We start from the raw sequence: 21,544 nt of genomic DNA, 5'->3' as shown, positions 1-21,544 counted from the left end.
CTGAGTGAGTGCCTACCGCATCAGGTTCATAAATAGAAGTCTCGGCTTTTCATCTCGTTTCCAGTTTAATGTACTAATAATAAACCCGAAACAATCTGTCGGGCATATTTGGTCGCACCAAAGTTTACTGCCTTTTCAGAGTTGCGCACCACAGCAGCGTCACATCTCCTTAGTAACCCATCCGAAGCACTGCAGAAAAAAACTGTGGCAAAGGTGCACGGTGCAACAAATCGTAATGAACTCAAAGCTTTTAAGCGGCAATCGATGACTGCGTTTTGGCCGCAGGTATAGGCTCTGTAGACTTTCCTCCTAATAGAGCTTTAACTTAACGCGACCCAGTAGACTTCATTTGGATTCATTTCACAGCCCACGTTACCGTAACACTATCTCTGCAGAACAGGGGTCTTTTTACTTTGCTCTGTACTTAATCGATTAAAGATATTTAGCTCAGTAAACAAGTTAGGTGATATCATGTTGGACAAAGGCCGTTTGCCTTTTTCTCTTCTCTAATCAGACCTGGCTGCTACTGCCTTTTGGGCTCGTTTTTTTAAATGTTAAGCTCATATACTTTAGAATTATAGAGCTCCTCACGCAGCTGGCTGCAGTTCACCGCTGTTGCAGAGATGGCCGCAAAACTCAGCACCAATTCCCAGCTCGTCAGCTTCAGTGCCACCTCATCAGATCCCAGAACAGCGCGTGTGTTCGCGCAAGGGACCTGACAAAAGCGTCACTGCAGGAAGAGGCGCAGGAAGATACGCCTGGCCTCTGAGCAGCTTAATTGGCATTCCACCTGGACACAAACGACTTTTTCACTTAGCCTGCGGGCTATCACAGGGTAGAAACGCATTTACTCTGACCAAATGTAACCACAGATGTCTTTCTGTCTAAACGTTTATAATTTAGGCTACAGACCTACAGCAACCCTCTTTCCGCTATTCCAATTTTTTTAATGGAAAATGAAAAGAATACTACTGGAGAATGTATCCAATAGGCCACAAAAAGATATTAGAAAATATTCACTTGAATCGCTTTTAATTGTTTGCTTTGCATTTATTTGTATTCTATTTATTTATATATGTTTTATTGATCTATAGAAATTTCTTAACGCAATGTTTTTGAATATATGATTTCCCGAGGCCAACACACGCCTATGTCTTATTTCTGTAAAGCACGTCCTCTGCTGGTCCTTTCTCTCAGTGTCAAACAATCCTCTGAAGTTCGACATCGCTTCACCAATATTCACCTGTCTCTACTTTGTGTCTCCACTCCCGGGTTACAGCACCCATGACAACACACACACACACATTCTACGCACACACTTGCCTCCCCAAATGAACTCACAATCCCAACTGGCTCGGCAGTGAGAAGAAATTAATTTTAAAATTGTTTTAGATTCGATCCTTCTTAGACCCAAGTGAAATATTTCATGAGAATTCCAACAACCAGGTCGTCGGAAGTGCTGCAGCTAATCATTGGATGCTGTTCATTACCACTATTTAAAGCAATTATATTTATTTGTATAAGCCGTGCAAATATGAAAATACATTTGTTTTTCCGAAATGTATGTCCATGTCATTTTAACATGCTCTTCTACACTTTTGCATATGGCTGTTACGGGGGTTATTTGTAACGCCTATGTTTTTACGTTTTTATTTTATTTTACAAGGCCTATTTTTATACTGTCTGTACTGTAAGGATACGTACACCTGACAATTACCGTAAAAACACTATCCAAACCATGATTATTGACAAAAACACATCACCAAAACAACCGAAAGAACTTTGAATATTTTGAACAGTAATTTCTCTGGACAGCTAGGGCTTCATTGTCTAATAGGTTGGGAAACCAAATGTCACAAACTGGAAGGCCGACATGAAAAACAACATTCGGTCCATCTAAATCACCCGTCATAGGCTATTATGCATTAAAATGAATCAACGTACCTGGAGAGTATTATTTTTCCAATCCAAACACCCAGGGATTATGTTGCGCCGAGCACCTGCCTGTTTATTATCAAACATGCCAAGAGAGTGACCCTCCATAAAAAAACAGCAAAAACAAAAAACTGAAAAATCGAGTTTAGAGCATGATAACAGCCTTCAGAAATGATTGACTTTTCGGAGAAGCGACAGTGAGAAAACAGGAGATAAACTGAATTACATGCTGTCCAGGGGAAGCGTGAGCTTTGGTGAAGGAGACCGCAGCAGGAGGAGGTGAGGCGTTTTTTTGCAGGGCGACGGTAGCGCGGTTTGGGTGCACATAAGCGGGAAACCTTTCTCTCCTTATAGACTGTAGAGGCATATATAAAAATATATATATAAAAACTCTAAATTTAGTCTACAAAACAGATTTTTGTGGCTAAAACATAATTAATCCATAGTCTAAAACAATCTAAAAATAAAAATATAACTTAGGCTATTAAGTAATGATCTACATATTAAAAATCAATAGCACATGTATAATCTTTAGCTGATTGTCCTGATATGGGGGAAAAAATGTTGCGTATATGTCGTTAATAATTTGGTACTCATGGGCGAACAAGAGTTCATTCGCAGAAAAAAAAGGTAAATACAACAATCAACTACATTTCCCAAAATGCATAGGGCTGTAGACAGACGCTGATAGGACAGCTTCGCTGTGTCATAAACCACTCATACAAACAAACTAGCCAGAGTACACAGATTAACGGCGTGTCCCCTGAAGTCGATCATGCCAACAAAACACATTTTCTAAATTGCTAGTGGGACTTTTGGCGTCTGTTCTGTTACCAACAAAAGGAAACATCATTAACACTGAAGGTAGGTTTAATGGTTAACACTGGCTAACTGTTAGGTAGCACCTTAACGTTAGCTGTACATGCTATCGGTGAATGAGTCCAGTGGTCGTGGATGTATGAAAAGCAGGAGTAGTAACAACCAACGTAACCCGTAGCATAAAATTAGCGTTGGCTTGTCGTAATATGCGAGGCTACAATCATACAGAGTATACAGAGTATGATTGTAGCAAGCGAGTAAAATGAGTAAGAATGCGTGATTTAAACTTAGTGTCGCTTTGTTTTACGAGTCGGACAGCTAGGCTAACGGACTTAGCTACTTGTAGCGCTTTTGGCTGATGCTAGTTTGAAACTGCTATCTTAAATCAAGTGGCTTCTACTCAGTAAACTACTGTCCCCAAATAATGGTTATAATGCTTGAGTCCTAAAAGATCTGTATGTATGAACTTTTCTGTTTACTGTGTGAGGCGTTTGTATTTGCTGAAGTTATGACGCCCTCCCGTGTTAATCTTTAGAAACTACACAAGTTGTGACTAAACTGTCAGTTACAAACCTATATCTCTCAGTTACAAACCTATATCTCTCTTGAAGTTAAAGCGCTGAAGAAACTCTTTTAAGGCTTTAAATTGTCACAACTTGTTCTCTTGCAGGAACTATTGTGATCATAAGATGAATTTTTCCGAAGTTTTCAAGCAGTCCAACCAACTTTGTAAAGTTTCACCAGATGGGAAATATTTGGTAAGCGATTTCATTTTAGAAAATACATACTGATGTGTAATTGTGCGTTGTATTTAATGTACTGTTATTATTATCATTAAATGTTTTTAACTTTAATTCCAATTGCTAGATTTTGCTGTATTTTCCAGGCTACCTGTGTGCAATATAGGCTAGTGGTGCGAGATATGAGCACCCTCCAGATCCTGCAGCTCTACACCTGCCTGGACCAGATATCCCACATGGATTGGTCGTCTGACTCTCTCTATATTCTCTGTGCCATGTATAAGAGAGGACTGGTACAGGTAAATTATGGAAAGGGGACTGTGTCAATGTATGACTCATTATACAGTGTAGGTTTGTAACTGACATCAGCTAAAGAACACATAAATGGCTTGTTTTTTTTGTAAATGAAAATGCTTTAATTTGATAGAGGGACTAAAGTAGACATAAATTACATTTTTTTTGAGTTTGACTTTTTTTGAGTTTGAAAACCTTAAATGCATTCAAATGTACACTTTTAATTTGGACTTTATGAATAACTACATGAAACGTTGCACCCGCTGCTTCTTCAGTCTCAATGGGAGGAGAAAACTTAGAGTTTGCGATCAGGCTAGGTTCTCAGAGTAAGTTAAAATGTATTTAATTCAGGGTTAATAAATTGAGTATTTACACAACTTACTTTCTGGAATATCCCTCAGGGTTTGCACGTGAACCTGTTTGATATTTTTTTGTTGTTTGTATAGACTGAACATCTACAAAGCCATTGTTCACTAGACCTTGCAAAGTTTTGCAATTATTTATATAAATGAAAAAAGTTTGAAGGACATGTAACTTTTATCATTTTGTTTAGTATTGTTTCACCATTACTTTATTTACACATTAGGACAGCATAGAAAATAACACACACCAAATATCTGAGATGCTGATGCTACCATTTCAAATAAAACTCCTTTACAACAGGTTTAACACAATTTTCAACAACCATTCTGCTAAAGATTTTAGAAATTTGCCATGTTAGTGTGAAGTTAGTTCCTCGTGCATCACAACAAACGGAAGTACCTTACCTCTGTATTGGTATCCAGCGCCAGTCTTTCATGGTTTCTTCTTGGTTTGAAAGAAAATTTGGGTAGATACAGGATGCGTGAGAGGGATGTCATCCGTGATAGCTAATTGCTATTTTTCTGTCACACTGTATCTTCTCTTTGTCTTCCTCTTCAGGTTTGGTCTCTTGAACAACCGGAATGGCACTGTAAGATTGATGAGGGCTCAATAGGACTAGTCTCCTCACGCTGGAGCCCAGACGGACGTCACATTCTCAACACCACTGAGTTCCACGTAAGTGTCAATTTGTATGTGTGCATGCATTCATGCGCACAGACGTGTGTTTATGGATATGCTTGTCTGGTTTCAACTGTTGCTGGCCCACAAGAAGGGTGACCTGAAAATAGCCAGACACCAGAGCCTTTCTTGACTGCACTGCACTCCCCACCTGCTCCATGTATTCAGCCTGATTTCATTGCTCTACTCCTGTTAGCATCCTGTCATACATGAGTTCCAAGCACCTTCAGAACATGGGTGCAATGTGTATGTGCTCTTCTGATGTAGGTATGGTCTTTTCTTTGGCAGCGACTCCTGTTGTTATTGATGACCTTAAACTCAGTAAAAGTGAAAAAAACTGGATACAAATGTCCAAACCTAAAAAACAAGTACTGCAAGAGATGATAGAATTAATCAGGATACATCAAAAGATCTAAAGAGTCTAAAAAATATGTTAAAAGCCAGTAGGAGCTTCTTAGTAGGTTGTTCCTCGGATCCACTGCCCTTGAGTAAATTTTGTTTAACTTTTTTTATATTCATAAAAAGTGTAGTTAACTCAGTTTAGTCACTTCAAAATAAAAGTTGAACTTATGTGTTCCTCCTAATGTACATCTTGATTTAAAGAGTTTAAAAAAAAAATCTTACATTGATTCACTTACAAATATAAAATTTTACATGTTTTTTTTTTTAATGGACATCACCTCAATACATTTATTTTTTAATCACTTATGGCCAAGATATGCTCTGAGCAATGAACCTTACATCTGTAAAACGAACTTTCTGTGGGACAAAATGTACCGGAGACTTGGATTATGTTGAACATATCTTTGACTTTTCTGTAGTAGACTTTCTTATACAGCAATAAATCTGCAATAAGTTTTTATCAGTATAGTAATGGATGGAAATATTAGGGTTTTGTTAGTCCTGACTTGAAGAATTATATAGTACACAACACATTTAAGGATCTGCAACCAAACACTGGGTTGTAATGAAGTGGCTACGGATCATTCCTCACTAGTAGTTCACTTGTAGTTTGTACACCTGCTAAATATGGTCTGAAGAATCAACTCAATGAAGCCCAGAAATAATAATGCAATTTGTTTTATTACTAATTCCTCGTATAATGTTCAGAAAAAAATAGCAGCTACTCTTAGGCCATGTGGAATATGATTCCAAACTCCAGGAATCACATGACAGGTGCTGTTGCCAAACATGCAACTGTGTCTGGTCTGGAGAAGGGTACTGGGTGCACATCTTCTTTGTGTCTGTCTGCATCTTTACAAAGAAAGGAGGCTTCTTTCTCAAGGATGAATTGTGTTTTCATCAAACAGTAAAAATGTAGGTATTAAGTCTGAATGTGACTTGACTTGGTAAATGTGGCAAGTGTGGATCAAGAGTCATTTTGTTTCTTTTTTGTGCAAGGCACTGAACCCCAAGTTGTTCATGTTGTGTTTGTTCCTCAATTATAATTTCCTTTGATTAAAAGCTTGTCTTGCAATCATCTTTTGTTCAGGCACAAGAGTAGGTAAACACAAATGATCAAGATCAGTATTATAGTTTAGTTCTAAATGTATTAGATGAGTTGCAATAAGTTTAATCAACCCACAGTCCCTTTGAGCTGCCTTCATTCATTTCCTACAGAGATATCTTGCTGAAACAATTTAGAAAAATATTTGTGTAATGATGTAGTACCTAAATGACATCATCATAATAATTATTGTTACTTTTCTTGCCATTTGAAGTATTCATTATTTTTAATTAATTTCAATTTACAAAGAGTTAAACATTTCTTGAGACAGGGAATCCGGGATTAATAGCAATACTCGTCAGATAATTAGACTTCATTTAACCTAATACATTTATTCCTTCAAGTCACACTGAAAGTGGTGTTAAGTTCTTTTTGTGCAAGGCTCTACTGGACTGTAACATATCACTAATGATGAAGAGCTCTGACAAGACAGAGTGGAGCTTTTAGGCAATGGTTAGTTATGGCTAGAATTTTATTTATTTATTTTTAATTATTGATGTGCATTTTTCATGGTTTAACTATGACAAGATTTTCTTGATGTTACATGTTACATCATCTTCAAACCTATACTCACTAACTGCCTTTATTACCTGGCTAATATGACCAGGAAGTGTATCTACTGCTTACTCTTATAGTGCATCCTTTTGTAGTTGCACATATAGTTTAACAGGCATAGTAGGCACTTGCTACCACTTTGCCAAAAGGCCTACTGAACTTACCTTCACCCCAGCCCAAGATTTCATTAAGGGTATGCCAGACGGGTGTTCGTGTCAAGGCTTGAATTTCAGCCCCTCATAAACAGCTTGCTATATTAACTTGTTTAGGGACAGCTGCCTGTGGTGTGGATCGTGCATTCTTGTGTGTTTGTCTATATGTCAGTAAATGTGCTTAGTTTGCTATGTTTTCCTGCTTGTGTTTGTGTAGATATTGCAGTATTTTCTTTTGAACCCCAGACAAAATGGTAGTTGGGTATTACCTCACACCATATATAAAAGCATGCTTTAACAGAGAACTACTTTGTTATTGGAAATAAATCTAATAGCTGTTTTAAATATGGGATGGCGCCATGTCACAGATTTACTAGAAAGTCACATTGCAGAAGCCTAGCCTATGTATTGGGAGTCCTCAATCAAGTTGTCTTTTTTTAATTCCAATCGTTTATCCTAGGATCCCACAAAATGCCACTCACACATCCATGTTAATCCATGTTTACCAGCTGAGGGGTGACGAACTTAGGGTGGAAAAAATCCAGCCAAGGACATCATTGAGCTTGACTTCCCTAATGGTTTTTACATTGTTGGGATCATATTAGCAATAGCATTTTGGCCAGTATTGCTGGAGCCTCGCTAACTTGTTGGCAACAATGCTACCAGGCTACACTGTAGTTGTAGTCAGCTGCTGCAATGCATCATGGGACAATAATTCACCCATAGCTGTGTGTAGGCTGCTTGAGGCTCCGGTTCCTTAGTAGAATCATAAGGCTGTAACAGGAGAAATAAGCTATATTAGTTTGAGATGACTTCCTGTGTGGAATGCCTGCAGTCTAATCCTCCGCTGACAGATAGGCCTATATGGCATCAAATACATTTGCCCATTCTCTCGCTCTAGCCTAGGCGTGCAACAGGAATGGCTGATTGATAGGTTTTATTCAAGGGTGCTGTCAGTAACTTTTGTTTACAGTTGATTGTAGTTATCATGTTGCCCACAGACCGTTCTATTGAGAACGTGTCCTAATTCTGTGGTTTTCTTGTTATGAATTGTTGTTAAATGCTAACAGAAATGAATTTATCTATACAGCTCTTAATTACAGCTGCAGTTACTTTACACTAGCCCATGAAAAATTTGCAAACCCACCCCATTTAAAAAAAATAAATAAAAAATCTCACAGGCTCAACATATGTTAGTTTGCTTGTTTATTTGTTATGTACAAGGCAAATGAAATACATAAAGGATAAAAACATAGAACAACATAAAATATGGTTAACGTTCATCCAGAATACAGTCAGACAATTAAGATTATTAGCCATACAATTAAGAGTATGGTTTATGGGTATGTACACTACCATGTACAGTCAATCGGTGAGGCCAGATATCTTGGAAGATGGATAATAAGGCCTTGTAAATAAAGGTAGAAGTATGCACATGCCTTCTAAAAGCAAAAGCTAACCCACCTTTTCCTATAATTCACAGTGGTGAGTACTATGAGTACTATTCTTCTGCTCTTATGAAGCAAATAGCCGTAAGATGGATAGTATTCTGTGTCTTAAATGTGGAAGTGGCAGAATATCTAAATAATCCAAAGCAGATAATATGGTGGCTTGAACAATACTTTTATTTTTTTAGAGAATAAAATAGAATAAAATTTGGTTTGGTTAAAAATATGAAGAACCTTAGGAAGCATCTATGAGTGATGATCAAACCAATACTAAAAGATAAACATGTGCTGTACTGATCACCAATTGCAGTAATGCTAACACTGGCAGATGTGATTATTATTTTTTAAACCCATCACTGGATGAGAAACAGCAGCTGCTGTGGTGAAGTTTTGCCTTTTCACACCAACCTCAAGTATTGAGCCCCCATCGCCAAGCTGCTACTCACCTTAGGCAAAGATACTTCAGCTGAAGTGTAGCATTACCCACTAAGGTTCTTATTGCATACCACCCCACATGGAAAAGCATTTCCCACCTATTTTCCTCATGCTACCCTTCCGCCACCAAGTTTAAAGTTACACTACATTTCAGGTCTTGATCTCCCTGTATCCCCTATGTGGTGGGTTCAAGGCATCCAAGAAGTATTTGTGTTTGAGCAGTGTTGATTTGGGTTGCCTTGGCACCATGTCTGCGGGGATGTCCAGAAGACATGCAGTGCTATGTTATTACAGGGTCTGCACAGCTGGATGTCTTGACCAAGCAAAAAGGTCAACACTTCTACCCAGTTAGGTGACAGACTTGTCCTAGTTCAAATGTCTGTCTGAACACTATGATGGGTTTTGTCACTTCAGTAGTTTTGGTTCTAGATGTTCTTAAATTTCATTTTTGTCATGAATTTGTCCTTTTTTGTTGCCAAAAGATTTTTTTAATATTTGTAAATTGTATAGAGCAATTATTTTCACAGATGTCTACAGCTCTTACTAGAATATCTATGATGGCACTAAGAGTCTCTGTTTATTTTTATCTGATTTAGTTTGATCCCCATTAGCCCCCACCTAAGTAGTGGCTACTCTTTCTGTGCTCCACTGACTAAATTATTAAATTGCATAGATAAGCACGGCGCCTTTTATTTTAAGGTGGAATGTCAGTCAACATTACAGTATGATGGTCCAATACATTTAATTGATTGTGTGATTGCAGACATTGATTTCCGCATGAGGGAAAAGGAATAATTTAATTGTGCTCCATCAGATGAGACCTCAACCTTTTGAGCTTGTAATAAAATTCTGTAATTTATACAATAAAGCAGAAATGAATGCTTATGATATGTACTTTAAATGTGTATTATGGAGGACAAGCATTTATTTGATCCAAACATTTATATTATAAATACTCATCTAGATGTACTTTTCCATCAATGCATCCATTAAGTTTTATCCATTTAACTTGTCTGTTATTGTTAACTGTGGGGATGCAACAAAAGCTTCCGGTGTGAGCAACCAGACAATTGTACAGCTATACAGACCACAGGTTCTCTAACAGTGTCCAAAAGCTTTCCATGTTTTTCTTTTTACACTCTGGTCTTTGAGTCAAAATCTTTTGCAGCCATCAGTGTTGCTGAAGTGAGCCCATTGGTTATTTGAATGTCTGCTGTCCAAATGAGCATTAACACGTGTGGTGTCTTTGTTACGCTGACTTGTTGCCAGATAGTTATTCTTTGATGTGGTGTCTTATTTGTGGCTTTGCACACAATCTACTGGTTACACAACATGGTGTTAATTTGTCACACTTGTAGCACACATGTCTGACATTACATCTTGGCTACAGAATGGACCAGTCCTATTTTCCTACTATGTGTCGTGACATTGTTTTGGATCTGTTAATTTAATGTATAGACACTTCATACTTTAATGAGTATAACCTCTTTTATTGACTAAAAATCCTAAACTTGCCAGTGGCAAAACGATAAAACAAGTGAACTTTATGAAATGATCAGCAGGCATATATACATTTGTCTTAAAATATGGTCCGTTACAAAGATGATTTGCATTATTACTTTAAGTCACAGATCTTTGTATTGTTCTAGCTAATCTACACTGTGAATATTTAAAACATGTATGTGTTTTGCTAAGCTGGAGTTGATGACAGAAGATTGAAGGTGCGGGTTAGAGGTATTTAGATGTAAATTGAAGCATCTCAAGAGGAAGCATCAGTTACTGTGAAACATACCTTCTAAACAAAAGAGATCTTAGGTCAGCATACAATGATAAATTGTTGATTTGCATAAAGTTAAAAAGAAAATTCCGGCAGGTAATTACCAAAAGGTTCACATACTTTATTTTTTTTTGTGCCACTATATGTTTTTATTCCCTTGGAAATTTGCTGATTGACAGCACTCTACTTAGGGTCTGTATAGTAACATCTCTCTAATGGTGGGTGAATGCCCTGTCAGTGTCTCACATCCCTCACAGAGATTTATCACAGGCCTCTGTCCACAGCCATTAAAAGGGCATGATGGGCCACACAAGCCTGGATTGTAGTCTGGCTCTACGTAGATGATAGACAAGTGTTTGGGTGTAGAGCAGCACTGCAATCCCTCATCAGGCTGGTGGCCGGCTTGATAGAGCTCTTATTAATTGGTTGCTAATGACACCCAGTCACCATAGACAGCTAGTGTTTGAATAGATCTTGCACATACTAAAATATTCCTGTAATAGAGAAGACATATGGTCAAAATAATCATGCGAAATCAAAGTGGCTTCAAAACCCAATCCCTATTCCAATGTTGTTGTTGTTTTTTTTTAAAGATGTTCTTTCATTGGACCCCTAATGAGCATATATAACATATACAGTAATGGCTGGTATAGTAAGTAACAAGATAATGTTGACAAATCCCAAAGATAAGTGAGATGAAATTAAGAAATCGTGTTGCCACATTGTGTTTTCACTTGTAAAATATAGCCTAATAGTCAGTGCATATCTTTGTCATAGGATCCTTATCACAACCCTTGCTTTTGTTATGCACCCATGTTTAGCAATGAACAGTAACTGATATAATGTTTTTTAAACTACCATCAATACCTGACAGTCTGAATTGGAAGTAACTTGAATGTATTTGTGTCCTATGCATAAATATTGTGTTTGTCAAACTTTGACTTGAATATAATCCACTGTTTTTTTGTTTTTGTTTTTTTCCCTCCCCTTTCTGCTGGTAAATTAATAGTTGAGAATCACTGTGTGGTCCCTCTGCACCAAAGCTGTATCTTACATCAAGTACCCCAAAGCATGTCAGAAGGGTGAGTATGATATTGATATTGTTTATTTATTGTCTCATGCCTTATAAGTGTATCTGTATTACCCGGGGTACCTGAGGACAGGGCCAGTGGTCAGAGTGCCTTAGCATGCCCTGCAAATCACATGTTGATCTTTACCTTGTGGCGTGACCCTGGTATGTGGCTAAACTATGGTCCTCTCTGCTGACAGCTGTGCCTCTCTTCAGTAAATGGAGCATACCGTTCATACCTGGCCTGTCAACAACTAGGAGAAAAATGATTGTTTATGACTCTGCCCATTTTCCACATGCAATGCTTATGCCCTTTTGTGAACCCTGTGTTCTCACTGTTACCATATAAATAAATTGGCCCTAATAGTTGCATATCATCGATATGATGATGCCAAACTGTCAGATAATTCCAATGAAAAGCCATGCTATGCCATAATACTCCAAATTCACTAATCAAAATTGAAAATTGCCTGTTTTACCCTGTATATGAGTAAAGGGGGAATGTCCACGGTGCTGCTGATGAATTAATATTTTATGAATGTTAAGCAATCAAGAAGAACACGAAGAACAACCTTTTATTGTCATTGAGCACATATACATCTTGTATATACACGTTACAATGAAATTCTTTCCCTGCATTTAACCCATCCCCCTGGGGGTAGCAGGGTGCAGACACAGGGGGCACCCAGGGAGATGGCACTGAGTGTCTTGCTCAGGGACACGCCTGGTGGGTAGGCTGGGATTTGATCCCACTGACTTCTGCATTCCATTCTGCTCTACCATTGAGCTACCAGGCCTAAATATTACAACCTTTATATTTGCTTGATGCCTTTCTAGGTTAATTTGTAAACCTTTGATATTTTTCTACTTGACTTCATCATTGTTAGAGCTTTGTCATAATTATGGCCCTTTTGCTGATTATATCTATATAATTTTAGGCTCTAATCCACAGGTATCGATTTCAGCAAAGATGGCTGCTATATGGCCTTGGCTGAACGCCGTGACTGCAAAGACTATGTTAGTGTATTTGTTTGTGATGACTGGCACTTACTCAGGGTAAGTGAGACGTTTTGCTTAAGTATTATGACCATTTAGTTAACAATTGTGAAGGATACTTAGCAGCAGGAGACAGAACTTTTTGGTCACCAAAAAGATAAACAATTTCACCCTATGATAATTGATTATTATGTAAATCATCTAAAAAAAAATCCAGTATGATTCACAGCAGCATTTAAGATATCATTTAGTTATTATTTCTTTACTCAACTTGTAAAGAATTGTGAACTAAGATCACGACTGTCCTGAGCTTTATATTCATGCAATGAAAGCTGCATGTGTTTCGATTCTGTAAATATGTAATTAAATTCATTTTACTCTGTTACAGCATTTTGAGACTGAAACACAGGACCTGGCTGGGTTGGAGTGGTCTTCCAATGGCTGTGTACTGGCGGTTTGGGACAGCTGCCTGGAGGTGAGACTCAAGACTCAACCAAAGAACAAGATAGACTAACCATCCTGACAGTTAAAGAGGAACTTGCTCAGAGTGAATCACTGTGTAAGGTGTTGTGTAAAAAAATTTTTTTTTAAATCTAGAGAAGCTGTTGGTCCTTGTCAATTGACAATACAGATGTACAGTTTAAACCAGATGTTTACATACGCTGTATAGAATACACATAACCTTTTTTTTCTAATTGTCTGACAGCAAATCAGACTAAACATTTCCTGTTTTAGGTCAGTTAGTATTATTAAAATCATTTCTATTTCCTAAATGGCAGAATAATAAGAGAGATACATTTTATGGAGTATTCTTTTAATTACTTTCTTCAATTTAAGAAGTTTACATACATTAAGATCACTATGCCTTTAAACAATTTGGAAAAGCCCAGATGATGATGTCATGGCTTTGGAAGCTTCTGGCAGGTTCATTGACAACATTTGAGTTAATTGGAAGCACACCCGTGCATAGATTTTTAGGGCACACCTCAAACACACTGCTTCCTTTTATGACATCATGGGAAAATTAAAATAAATCAGCCAAAATATCAGAAAGAGAACTGTGGACCTCCACAAGTCTGGTTCAACCTTGGGTACAATTTCCAGGTGCCTGAAGGTGCCACATTCATCTGTTCAAGGTATTATACACAAGTATAACCATGAAAATGTCCAGCCATCATACCACTCAGGAAGGAGATGGGTTCTGTGTCCCAGAGATGAACGTGCTTTGGTGTGAAAGTGCATATCATCCCCAGGACAAAAGCAAAACAATGTGTGAAGATGCTGGGTGAAGCTGGGAAGAGAGTGTCATTATCCACAGTGAAACAAGTCCTGTCCAACATAGGCTGAAAAGCCACTCAGTGGGGAAGCTTGTGGAAGGATATCTGAAATGTTGGACCCAATGTTGCTACCGAATACTACAGACGTGTAGGTAAACTTCTTACCTTGAAGAGTGTAATAAAGAATTCTCTAAAAATACTCAGCCTTTTTTTTTTTTTTTTTTTTTTTTTTTTTTTTAATATATAAACAGTGTATGTAACCATCTGGTTTCAACTGTGTATGTATACTCTCTGCGATTCTCTAATTATGGGCGAAAACTAATCCATGCACGTGCTCTGGAAGTTAAATTAAAATAGACTAGCGCAGTGAAGACTAGAATCATACCACTTCTCATGGGGGGGAAAAAAATTGAATCCAAATTGGGCTTGTGCTCTGTAGCGTTTCAATCGGCCAAGTTTGGTGGAGACGTTAAAAAAGCCAAATCGATAGTATTATTGTTTCACGGATCTGCTTCACAGTACAAGGTGCTGCTGTATTCTTTGGATGGCCGGATGCTGTCAACCTACAGTGCTTATGAGTGGTCACTGGGTGTCAAGTCTGTGACCTGGAGCCCCAGCAGCCAATTCCTGGCCATTGGTAGCTATGATGAAAAAGTATGTGCCAAACTCCTAAATGATGGTTTATGTGAAATAAGATGTCACACACTTGTCTTACCTCAACGCAATTTACTGGTATTATTGTAAAGCCAAATTATAAGACACTGCAGAGACTTAGCGTTGTACATCTTAACACTGTCAAACTGATAAAGAAAAGTTTAAAAAAAAATAATATGAAACCACATACAGTAAAATACATATTTTTTTTCTTTTTTAAAATTAGAAATTCATTTTTTCCCATGCATTCTTTTTGTCAATAGTATGATGAAGTAAAAGACTTTATCTACAGGTGCGCATCCTTAATCATATCACATGGAAGAAAATTGCACAGTTCGAGCACCCAGGAACCATCAACAACACAAAAGCTGTGAGTGTTTTTCTTTGACCTTCACGATGAGCATGGAAGACACTGCAGCTCAATTATTTACTGTGTGTTGTATTTTTAGGTTGTGTATAAGGAAGTGGAGAGGAGGCCAGCCGTTGGCAGTGAAGATCTTTCTTTACACAATATCACAGTAGGCAGTTCACTCTTCAACACCCAGAGCAAATGTATATCCATTTTTACCATTATAAAGATACATGTATTTTTAAATGTAGTATTTGACAAAAAAAATTTAAAAATCAGGAGGTCATGTAACAAACTCCATCTATTCACAAACTTCTATTTGTTTATACATTGTTCAGATGAGATCTCCCCCCTGCCAGTCCAAATTCCTGTGGTCAAACCAGACCTCGACAGAGCCAACCCAAAGATTGGTGTCTCTACTTTGGCATTTAGCTCCGACAGTCGCTATTTAGCCACCAAAAATGGTAAGACTTTACAGCCGCTCTTGATTATTTTCATGGGGAGCCTGAAAGAACTGTATCACCTGCAGGGTTCCACATTTTTAATAAACAAACAAGTTGTATATTTTTTTTAGAGTGTTGGTGTTTATGGCTGTATTAGGCTGAGGGTGGTTTGGATTGTGTATGTGTGTTTCTCCGACCATAGACAACATGGCCACTGCTGTCTGGGTGTGGGACATGCAGAAGATGAGCCTAGAGGCTGTGCTGGAGCAGACATCAGCCGTACGCTGCTTTCAATGGGATCCTCGACACCCACGGCTGGCACTATGTACAGCCAACACCAAACTCTATCTCTGGTCCCCGGCAGGCTGTGTATCTGTCCAAGTCCCCTCTGAAGGTAATGCGCACATTGAAAAAGAACTGAAACTGGCAGACACACCTCAGTTAGAAAGTCAGAGAGTTAGTGCACTCCGTCTTCCCCATTAGGTTTATTTAAGCTACACAAAGCAAGCACAACTTCTGCATGTCACTGTTTCAATTTTGAAGACTACTTGACATCAGATAGAACTCTATATTGTTAGTAATCAGGTTCTTATTGCCTTACTGCTATTGTTTTTACTCTTCAATCAGGTTTTTTTTTTTTTCTAGGTTTTGATTTATCCCTAAAAAGAAACGATGTTCTTTTAATGTTTTAACTCTGTGTTAAAGCATGTTTTCACCACAGTTTCTGCTTCTCTCCTGCCAGGTGGTTTCCAGGTTCAGTCACTAAGCTGGCATTGCAGTGGAGACTCTCTGATCTTGCTTGGGAAGGAACAGCTGTGTTTGTGCTATATGGACACTGATCAGCAGGACAAGTAAAACACACAAAAACGCAGGTCTCAACAATAACAGGATCACAGTTCAGACTTACCTGCCCACACAAACCTGTTTGGGAATGTGAAGTATGACCAAAAGACTAATGGGAACCCGTCTCTAAAGCTTAGCTTATTAAACAGCTACATGTTCCACAGTTAGCTGCTCACTAGGTAAAAGGTGAAAATGGGGGGGGGAAGCTGACATATTTCCTCATGTCAGGCATCCTAGTAGCCTGTTGTAAATAGATGACTTTTTTTATAAATAATTAATAGTTCCAAGGACTGCAAAAATAGTTTTACAGAGTTTTATAGACTTTACTATACTTAGTCTATTTTGTATGTTGTCTTATTTGTTTTATTTTGAATAAACCGTCATAAATTATGAGGCTTAAGATGAGTTACTAAAATCTAAATGTTTTGTTGTACACCCTGTAACCTGCAGAAAACTGCATTTCGTGCAGGTGTTTTAAAACCGTAGTTCAGTTCCAATTAAAGCTGCAATATACCACTTAAACTAGAGAAAGTATGAGATTCTAAATCTGTCCACTCTGCTCTGCCAAGTTTTTCCTCTGCCTGGTTCACTATGCTCTGCAGTTATCCACCGTGCTCAGTGCAGTTGCTATTATGAAATTACTATAAATGAAAATAGTACAATGTTAATCAAGCAGGAATGATAGTGATTTGTCAGATGGCTAGATGAGCAACTCTCATTCAAAAACATTTTAGAAGCAAATGTCCCAACACTGCTGTCAGTGTTGTTTTATGGGTCTACATGAGATGAGTCTTTGACAGGACCTCCCCAAATTAAAATAAATTATGGGTGCACACTGTAGTTCTACGAAAATGAAATGCAAACTGTACTTGCAATGAACAAAACATTCAATCACCAATGCTTGTGTTTTTGGTAGAAATAAGACTAGAAGTTTTTCTTTGTGTAAATTTAAATGAGTTCATGACACATGTGTGGCAATTTTTTAATCTGCAAATATTGTCACATTATTGGTGGAACTGAATTATCCACTATGACCAAGCTGAAATGCCATTAAGAATAAAAGCAATAATTGGCAGTACTAAATATATTAGTATAGTATTGATTTACCTCAAAGCATAACTTGTTTGTATCCTGTGGCTTTTAAAATATGAATACAGATACTTGAACTGTAACCTTATCACTTTGTTGCAGTCCGTAACAGTACAAGTATAATATCAATTCCCTTCTTTACAACAACCAGAGGTGAGGCCTTGACAAGAACATGTTGATATTTATTGTTGTCTATTGTGGCTACTGGGCTACAAATATCTAGAACAAAAAGTAAAGCTTGCATCTTTATAATATTGAATTACAGTACATCCCTAATTCAAATTCCTACATAAAGTTCTTAAGAACTAGCGTTGAAATATAAATTTTTGAGAATCAATTGTGAGTTAGCCGCATCAAAATAAACAAAATATTTACAAATCCATTTAGGATATTCCTTTTTAAAAAAAAATCTGTCATGCAAACTGAACATGCAAGGAACATGCACAAGTTATGCACAGAAAAAGACATTTTGGGATCTGTTCAATGGCATTGTTGAGCATGAAAATATGGCCTCTTACCTTTTGGTAGCACGATAATGTATTATAGCTTAAGAATGAAAAAACATTCAAAAGATACAGTATGTGGTTAAATAATTGATGCAAAGCTTGGTTTGCATATATTTCATTTTGTATCCTAATTCATTATTCAATGTAATGTTTGTGTTTGTATGCCTGAAACAAATTCGACTTACAGGACCAACTTCAAAACACAAAGACACAGTTTACAGATTCATGTTGCATTTGTAACGTACCAAAACATTTAGCTTTGGTAGCCAATGCAGCTCTCCAAGCAGCAAGACATAATTTAGGTAAATGTAACAATGAGAGCACATCAATGGCCAATAACAGAGGAAGATTTCAATGTGTAATTTATAGAATCCACTCAAGCGTGTTTCCCAGCTGTTATTTTCTACAATAAATCAGTTAAGCCCAGAGTTTTTCAGTGCAGCAGTAACAATTTGTGCTACTATTTTCCTGTTTTTTCTTTCTACTGACCTGCCATGCTGAATAATTCCATTCAGCATTTCAAACTATACAATAGTAGCAAACATGGAATATATTCTTGGCTGAGGGTCTAGCCTCCGTGTTCTACTCTCTGTGCCATGAAGAAGATGAAAAGATACAAAGCTCATCTTCAACCCCGATGTTAGTATCCCTCTACCAAAATCTAAACGTCATATTAACAAGGAGCATGAGACTATAAGAAGCTCAACCTAGAACAACTACAGAAATGGCGAACTGATGCAAGTGCTGTGTCCTTCTCCAACTTATTCCACATTGGCGAACACTCCTTAAGGAGCCACACAGATTCATCAGATCAGTGAGCAGCTCTTTGAAAGATAAGGTTTGTGGGCACTAAAAAACAGGCCAGCCAATCAATGCAGTGCTGCGCATCATCTACCTACAGTTGTTTGTGACACCAACTTCAGGAAGTGTGAACATGGGATCAATGTACACACACAGATTGGTTGCACATCTCATTGTGGTGGAGCAACAGCGTTCTTCACACAGCACAGTGTATCAAAGACAGATGGGTTGAACTCTGTTGTAAGTTGGGGAACATTAGAAAGAAAGCTGTGGGTTTTAGAAGCCGATCTTCCCTCGGGTCATGGAGTAGCCCAACTTGGCCTCATTGTTGATGAAGGACATAATACCCAGATAGGTCTCAATGAGCAGGGGTCTCTCCAGGATCAGGACACCGTTAGACCCGCCGGGGATAGGATGCTCCTTATGGGATTTCTTCACTGCCTGCACCAGCTGGGTTCGGAAGTTGTCCAACTAGGTAAAAGAAAACATAAAGCCAGAACACCTATCTAAAAGTTTGTCATCTGTTATGTTTTACAATGTACAGTGCATCCTTTGGAAACTTATGTCTAGAATAAAATCAACTTTTCATAGTGCTGCTCTGAAGTGTAAGAAAATGATTTTCATGGGGACATAGAGCCAGCTGAGGTCAGTTTATTATACATAGCTCTGAATAAGAAAATGCAGTCCTTTCCCCAGAAAAGTTCCCCAGGTACTGTTGTTGCCATGACATTAAGTTCAAAACCAATAGTTCTGAAAATAGCCATACATACAGGCATGACTACTAATTTAAGCTGAAGAACTAGCTTTTTCTTGGAAAATGAATAAGGCTGCAACCAGTCAATTGTTTTGAGTTTGACTGTGGCTAATCACGTTGTTTTTACTGCCAACTCTGCGTGAATGGACTCTGATTCCACTGCTTACTGTCGTTTGTCTTGTAAAATAGGACCAACACAAAAACTAACTCACATTCCAAGCTTTTAATACTGAATTTAAACTTCCAATAATGAATTGGACAAATTATGCAATTTAAAATTCTAAATGAAATAAAATGACGCAAATTAAAAGGATTATACCTGGCACAGAGAGGCCACCTTCTCATCAGCATGGGCCATGGGGTGCTCTGTGAAGGTGGCATAGGGCATGTCTGTGGACCAGGGATTCCACCTGTTCAAGAATGAGGCCCGAGGACGTTTGTCCCATTGGATACGAATCCCGTAGCCCTCTCGCCTGTAAATAAACAGCAGTGTTAGAATAATTATTTCAAAGCTGAGACATTTGTGTTTACGGAGAGAGTGCCCATTTTTAATGCATGCCTGTTGAACCTTTTTTTTTTTTTTTTAAACCACCTTCTAAATCTGTAATACCTTGTTATATTACAAATGTTTTAACCAAAAAATAATTAAAACAAAATCACAATGTAATGCATTGCCTCTTTCTAAGGCTTTGATTAATTAACTTGGAGTAAATAGTTATTTTCAGACTAAAATATAGCAGCGTACTGGTTTAGGGATTTAGGTGGAAACTCAAACTCTCCCACTGAGATGGTGTCCACAGCGTTGAGAGAGATCCTGATGACCTGCTGACACAACAGGTTGATGAAGTCGTACTTGCACACCAGCAGTGACCTGCACACGCAGCCAAAAAAATGACATATTGTGTGGCAACAGACGTTGTCAGCTATCATGTTAACGATATAGATCATCAAAAGTGTGTCAACAAAATATATTTTAAAATATATTTAACTTACCGATCAGTAATGAGCACAAGCCTCTCCTTCTCATTGTTCCAGTGGTCAATTCTGCAGAGGTCCCGCACAAAATTGGCAATTGTGAGATTTTGTCCAAAGTATTTGATGTTTATGAGTTTTGGGCTAAATAATTATGGCCTACCATATATAATATTAACAAAAACATTTCCAAAAAGGTATAATTTATTTTTCATCGAACTAATAAGTGAACATAAGTGAAAACAAACACAAACATGCCACTGACATTAAAGCTGGGGCCTTAGTAATTGTAGGGTGTGTGTGTGTGTGTGTGTTGCCTTCACAGTAAACCCTGCAATGCCCACAGCAGGTTCAAGTTCCAGGGGGATAATTAAACAGTCACATGAAGCTGGGATACTTACTCAGCAAGCAGCCACACACTTAGCACCTCTCCATCCTCTGAAGGGCGTGCCACAGTCCTGATGTCGGTCACAGCCTGCTCAATGGTACCTGGCTGAGATCAGCATCACACAAACGTCAGTAATCGGCACCTTGGAGAACGCGGCATCCCCTTTCTCCCCTGTGATGTACCGGTGCCTTGGCAACACATTGTAATGCACTGCGTGCAATACGCAAGGAGTCTAATAAACGCAAGTCGTTACGCAGCAACTTACCCTGAACACGAAATAGTCCTTCACCTTCGCCTGCATCGTGGGGTTGTGCACATGAAAAGGAGTCAGTGTTTGTAACGGGGGGCAACAGGCCACTGAGGCTCCGTGTCCGAAGGCTCCTCCGGCCTCCGGCGGCGTAAAGGCTACTTCGACCCCCTCCTCGGCTTCTGCAGGGTGGAGAACCGCAGCGCCCGCACTCTCCGGCTCCATGGTGTCGTTCAGCTGCAGCATGGTGCGACAAACGCTGCTGGAGCAGCTTCCCGACAATGTGCGCCAACTGCTAGATTAGAAAATGTCCTTTCGAGGATGCAGACTCGCCCATTGCGCACGAATATTGTTTTGATTGTGAGGGCTGCAAGGAAGTAGTGCGTCTTGCCTCACTTCCCCTTCTTTTTCTTCCTCTTAAAGGGGACTCCTCCTTTTAACCGAGCCAGTCTT

At 38.4% G+C, this 21,544-nt stretch overlaps 2 protein-coding genes across 3 annotated transcripts; one reads left to right on the top strand and one right to left on the bottom strand.

Moving 5' to 3' along the window:
- The first annotated feature begins 2,639 nt into the window (after positions 1-2,639).
- Positions 2,640-17,815, top strand: wrap73 (WD repeat containing, antisense to TP73). The gene is made up of 13 exons (XM_067528535.1): positions 2,640-2,799; positions 3,425-3,512; positions 3,641-3,793; positions 4,710-4,826; positions 11,713-11,785; positions 12,725-12,828; positions 13,157-13,243; positions 14,565-14,699; positions 14,992-15,069; positions 15,149-15,251; positions 15,387-15,512; positions 15,694-15,885; positions 16,234-17,815. The coding sequence occupies exons 2-13, from the start codon at positions 3,444-3,446 to the stop codon at positions 16,344-16,346; spliced, it is 1,350 nt and encodes a 449-aa protein (XP_067384636.1). The 5' UTR covers positions 2,640-2,799; positions 3,425-3,443; the 3' UTR covers positions 16,347-17,815.
- On the bottom strand, positions 17,303-21,489 carry tprg1l (tumor protein p63 regulated 1-like). 2 transcript variants are annotated; one of them, XM_067528536.1, is made up of 6 exons: positions 21,110-21,489; positions 20,858-20,949; positions 20,478-20,528; positions 20,230-20,355; positions 19,804-19,957; positions 17,303-19,201 (listed from the first exon to the last, which is right to left on the bottom strand). In XM_067528536.1, exons 1-6 carry the CDS (start codon positions 21,335-21,337, stop codon positions 19,007-19,009), a joined length of 846 nt encoding a protein of 281 aa, XP_067384637.1. In that variant the 5' UTR covers positions 21,338-21,489; the 3' UTR covers positions 17,303-19,006. The 2 variants fall into 2 exon arrangements, with proteins under 2 accessions (XP_067384637.1, XP_067384638.1); XM_067528537.1 differs by having other exon boundaries at positions 19,015-19,232.
- Between the last annotated feature and the right edge of the window lie 55 nt (positions 21,490-21,544).

The sequence above is a fragment of the Channa argus genome, chromosome 13 (assembly GCF_033026475.1).
Source record: "Channa argus isolate prfri chromosome 13, Channa argus male v1.0, whole genome shotgun sequence".
Lineage (NCBI taxonomy): Eukaryota > Metazoa > Chordata > Actinopteri > Anabantiformes > Channidae > Channa > Channa argus.
Note: the sequence above shows the minus strand (reverse complement) of the source record. Positions and strands in the feature narration are given on the sequence as shown.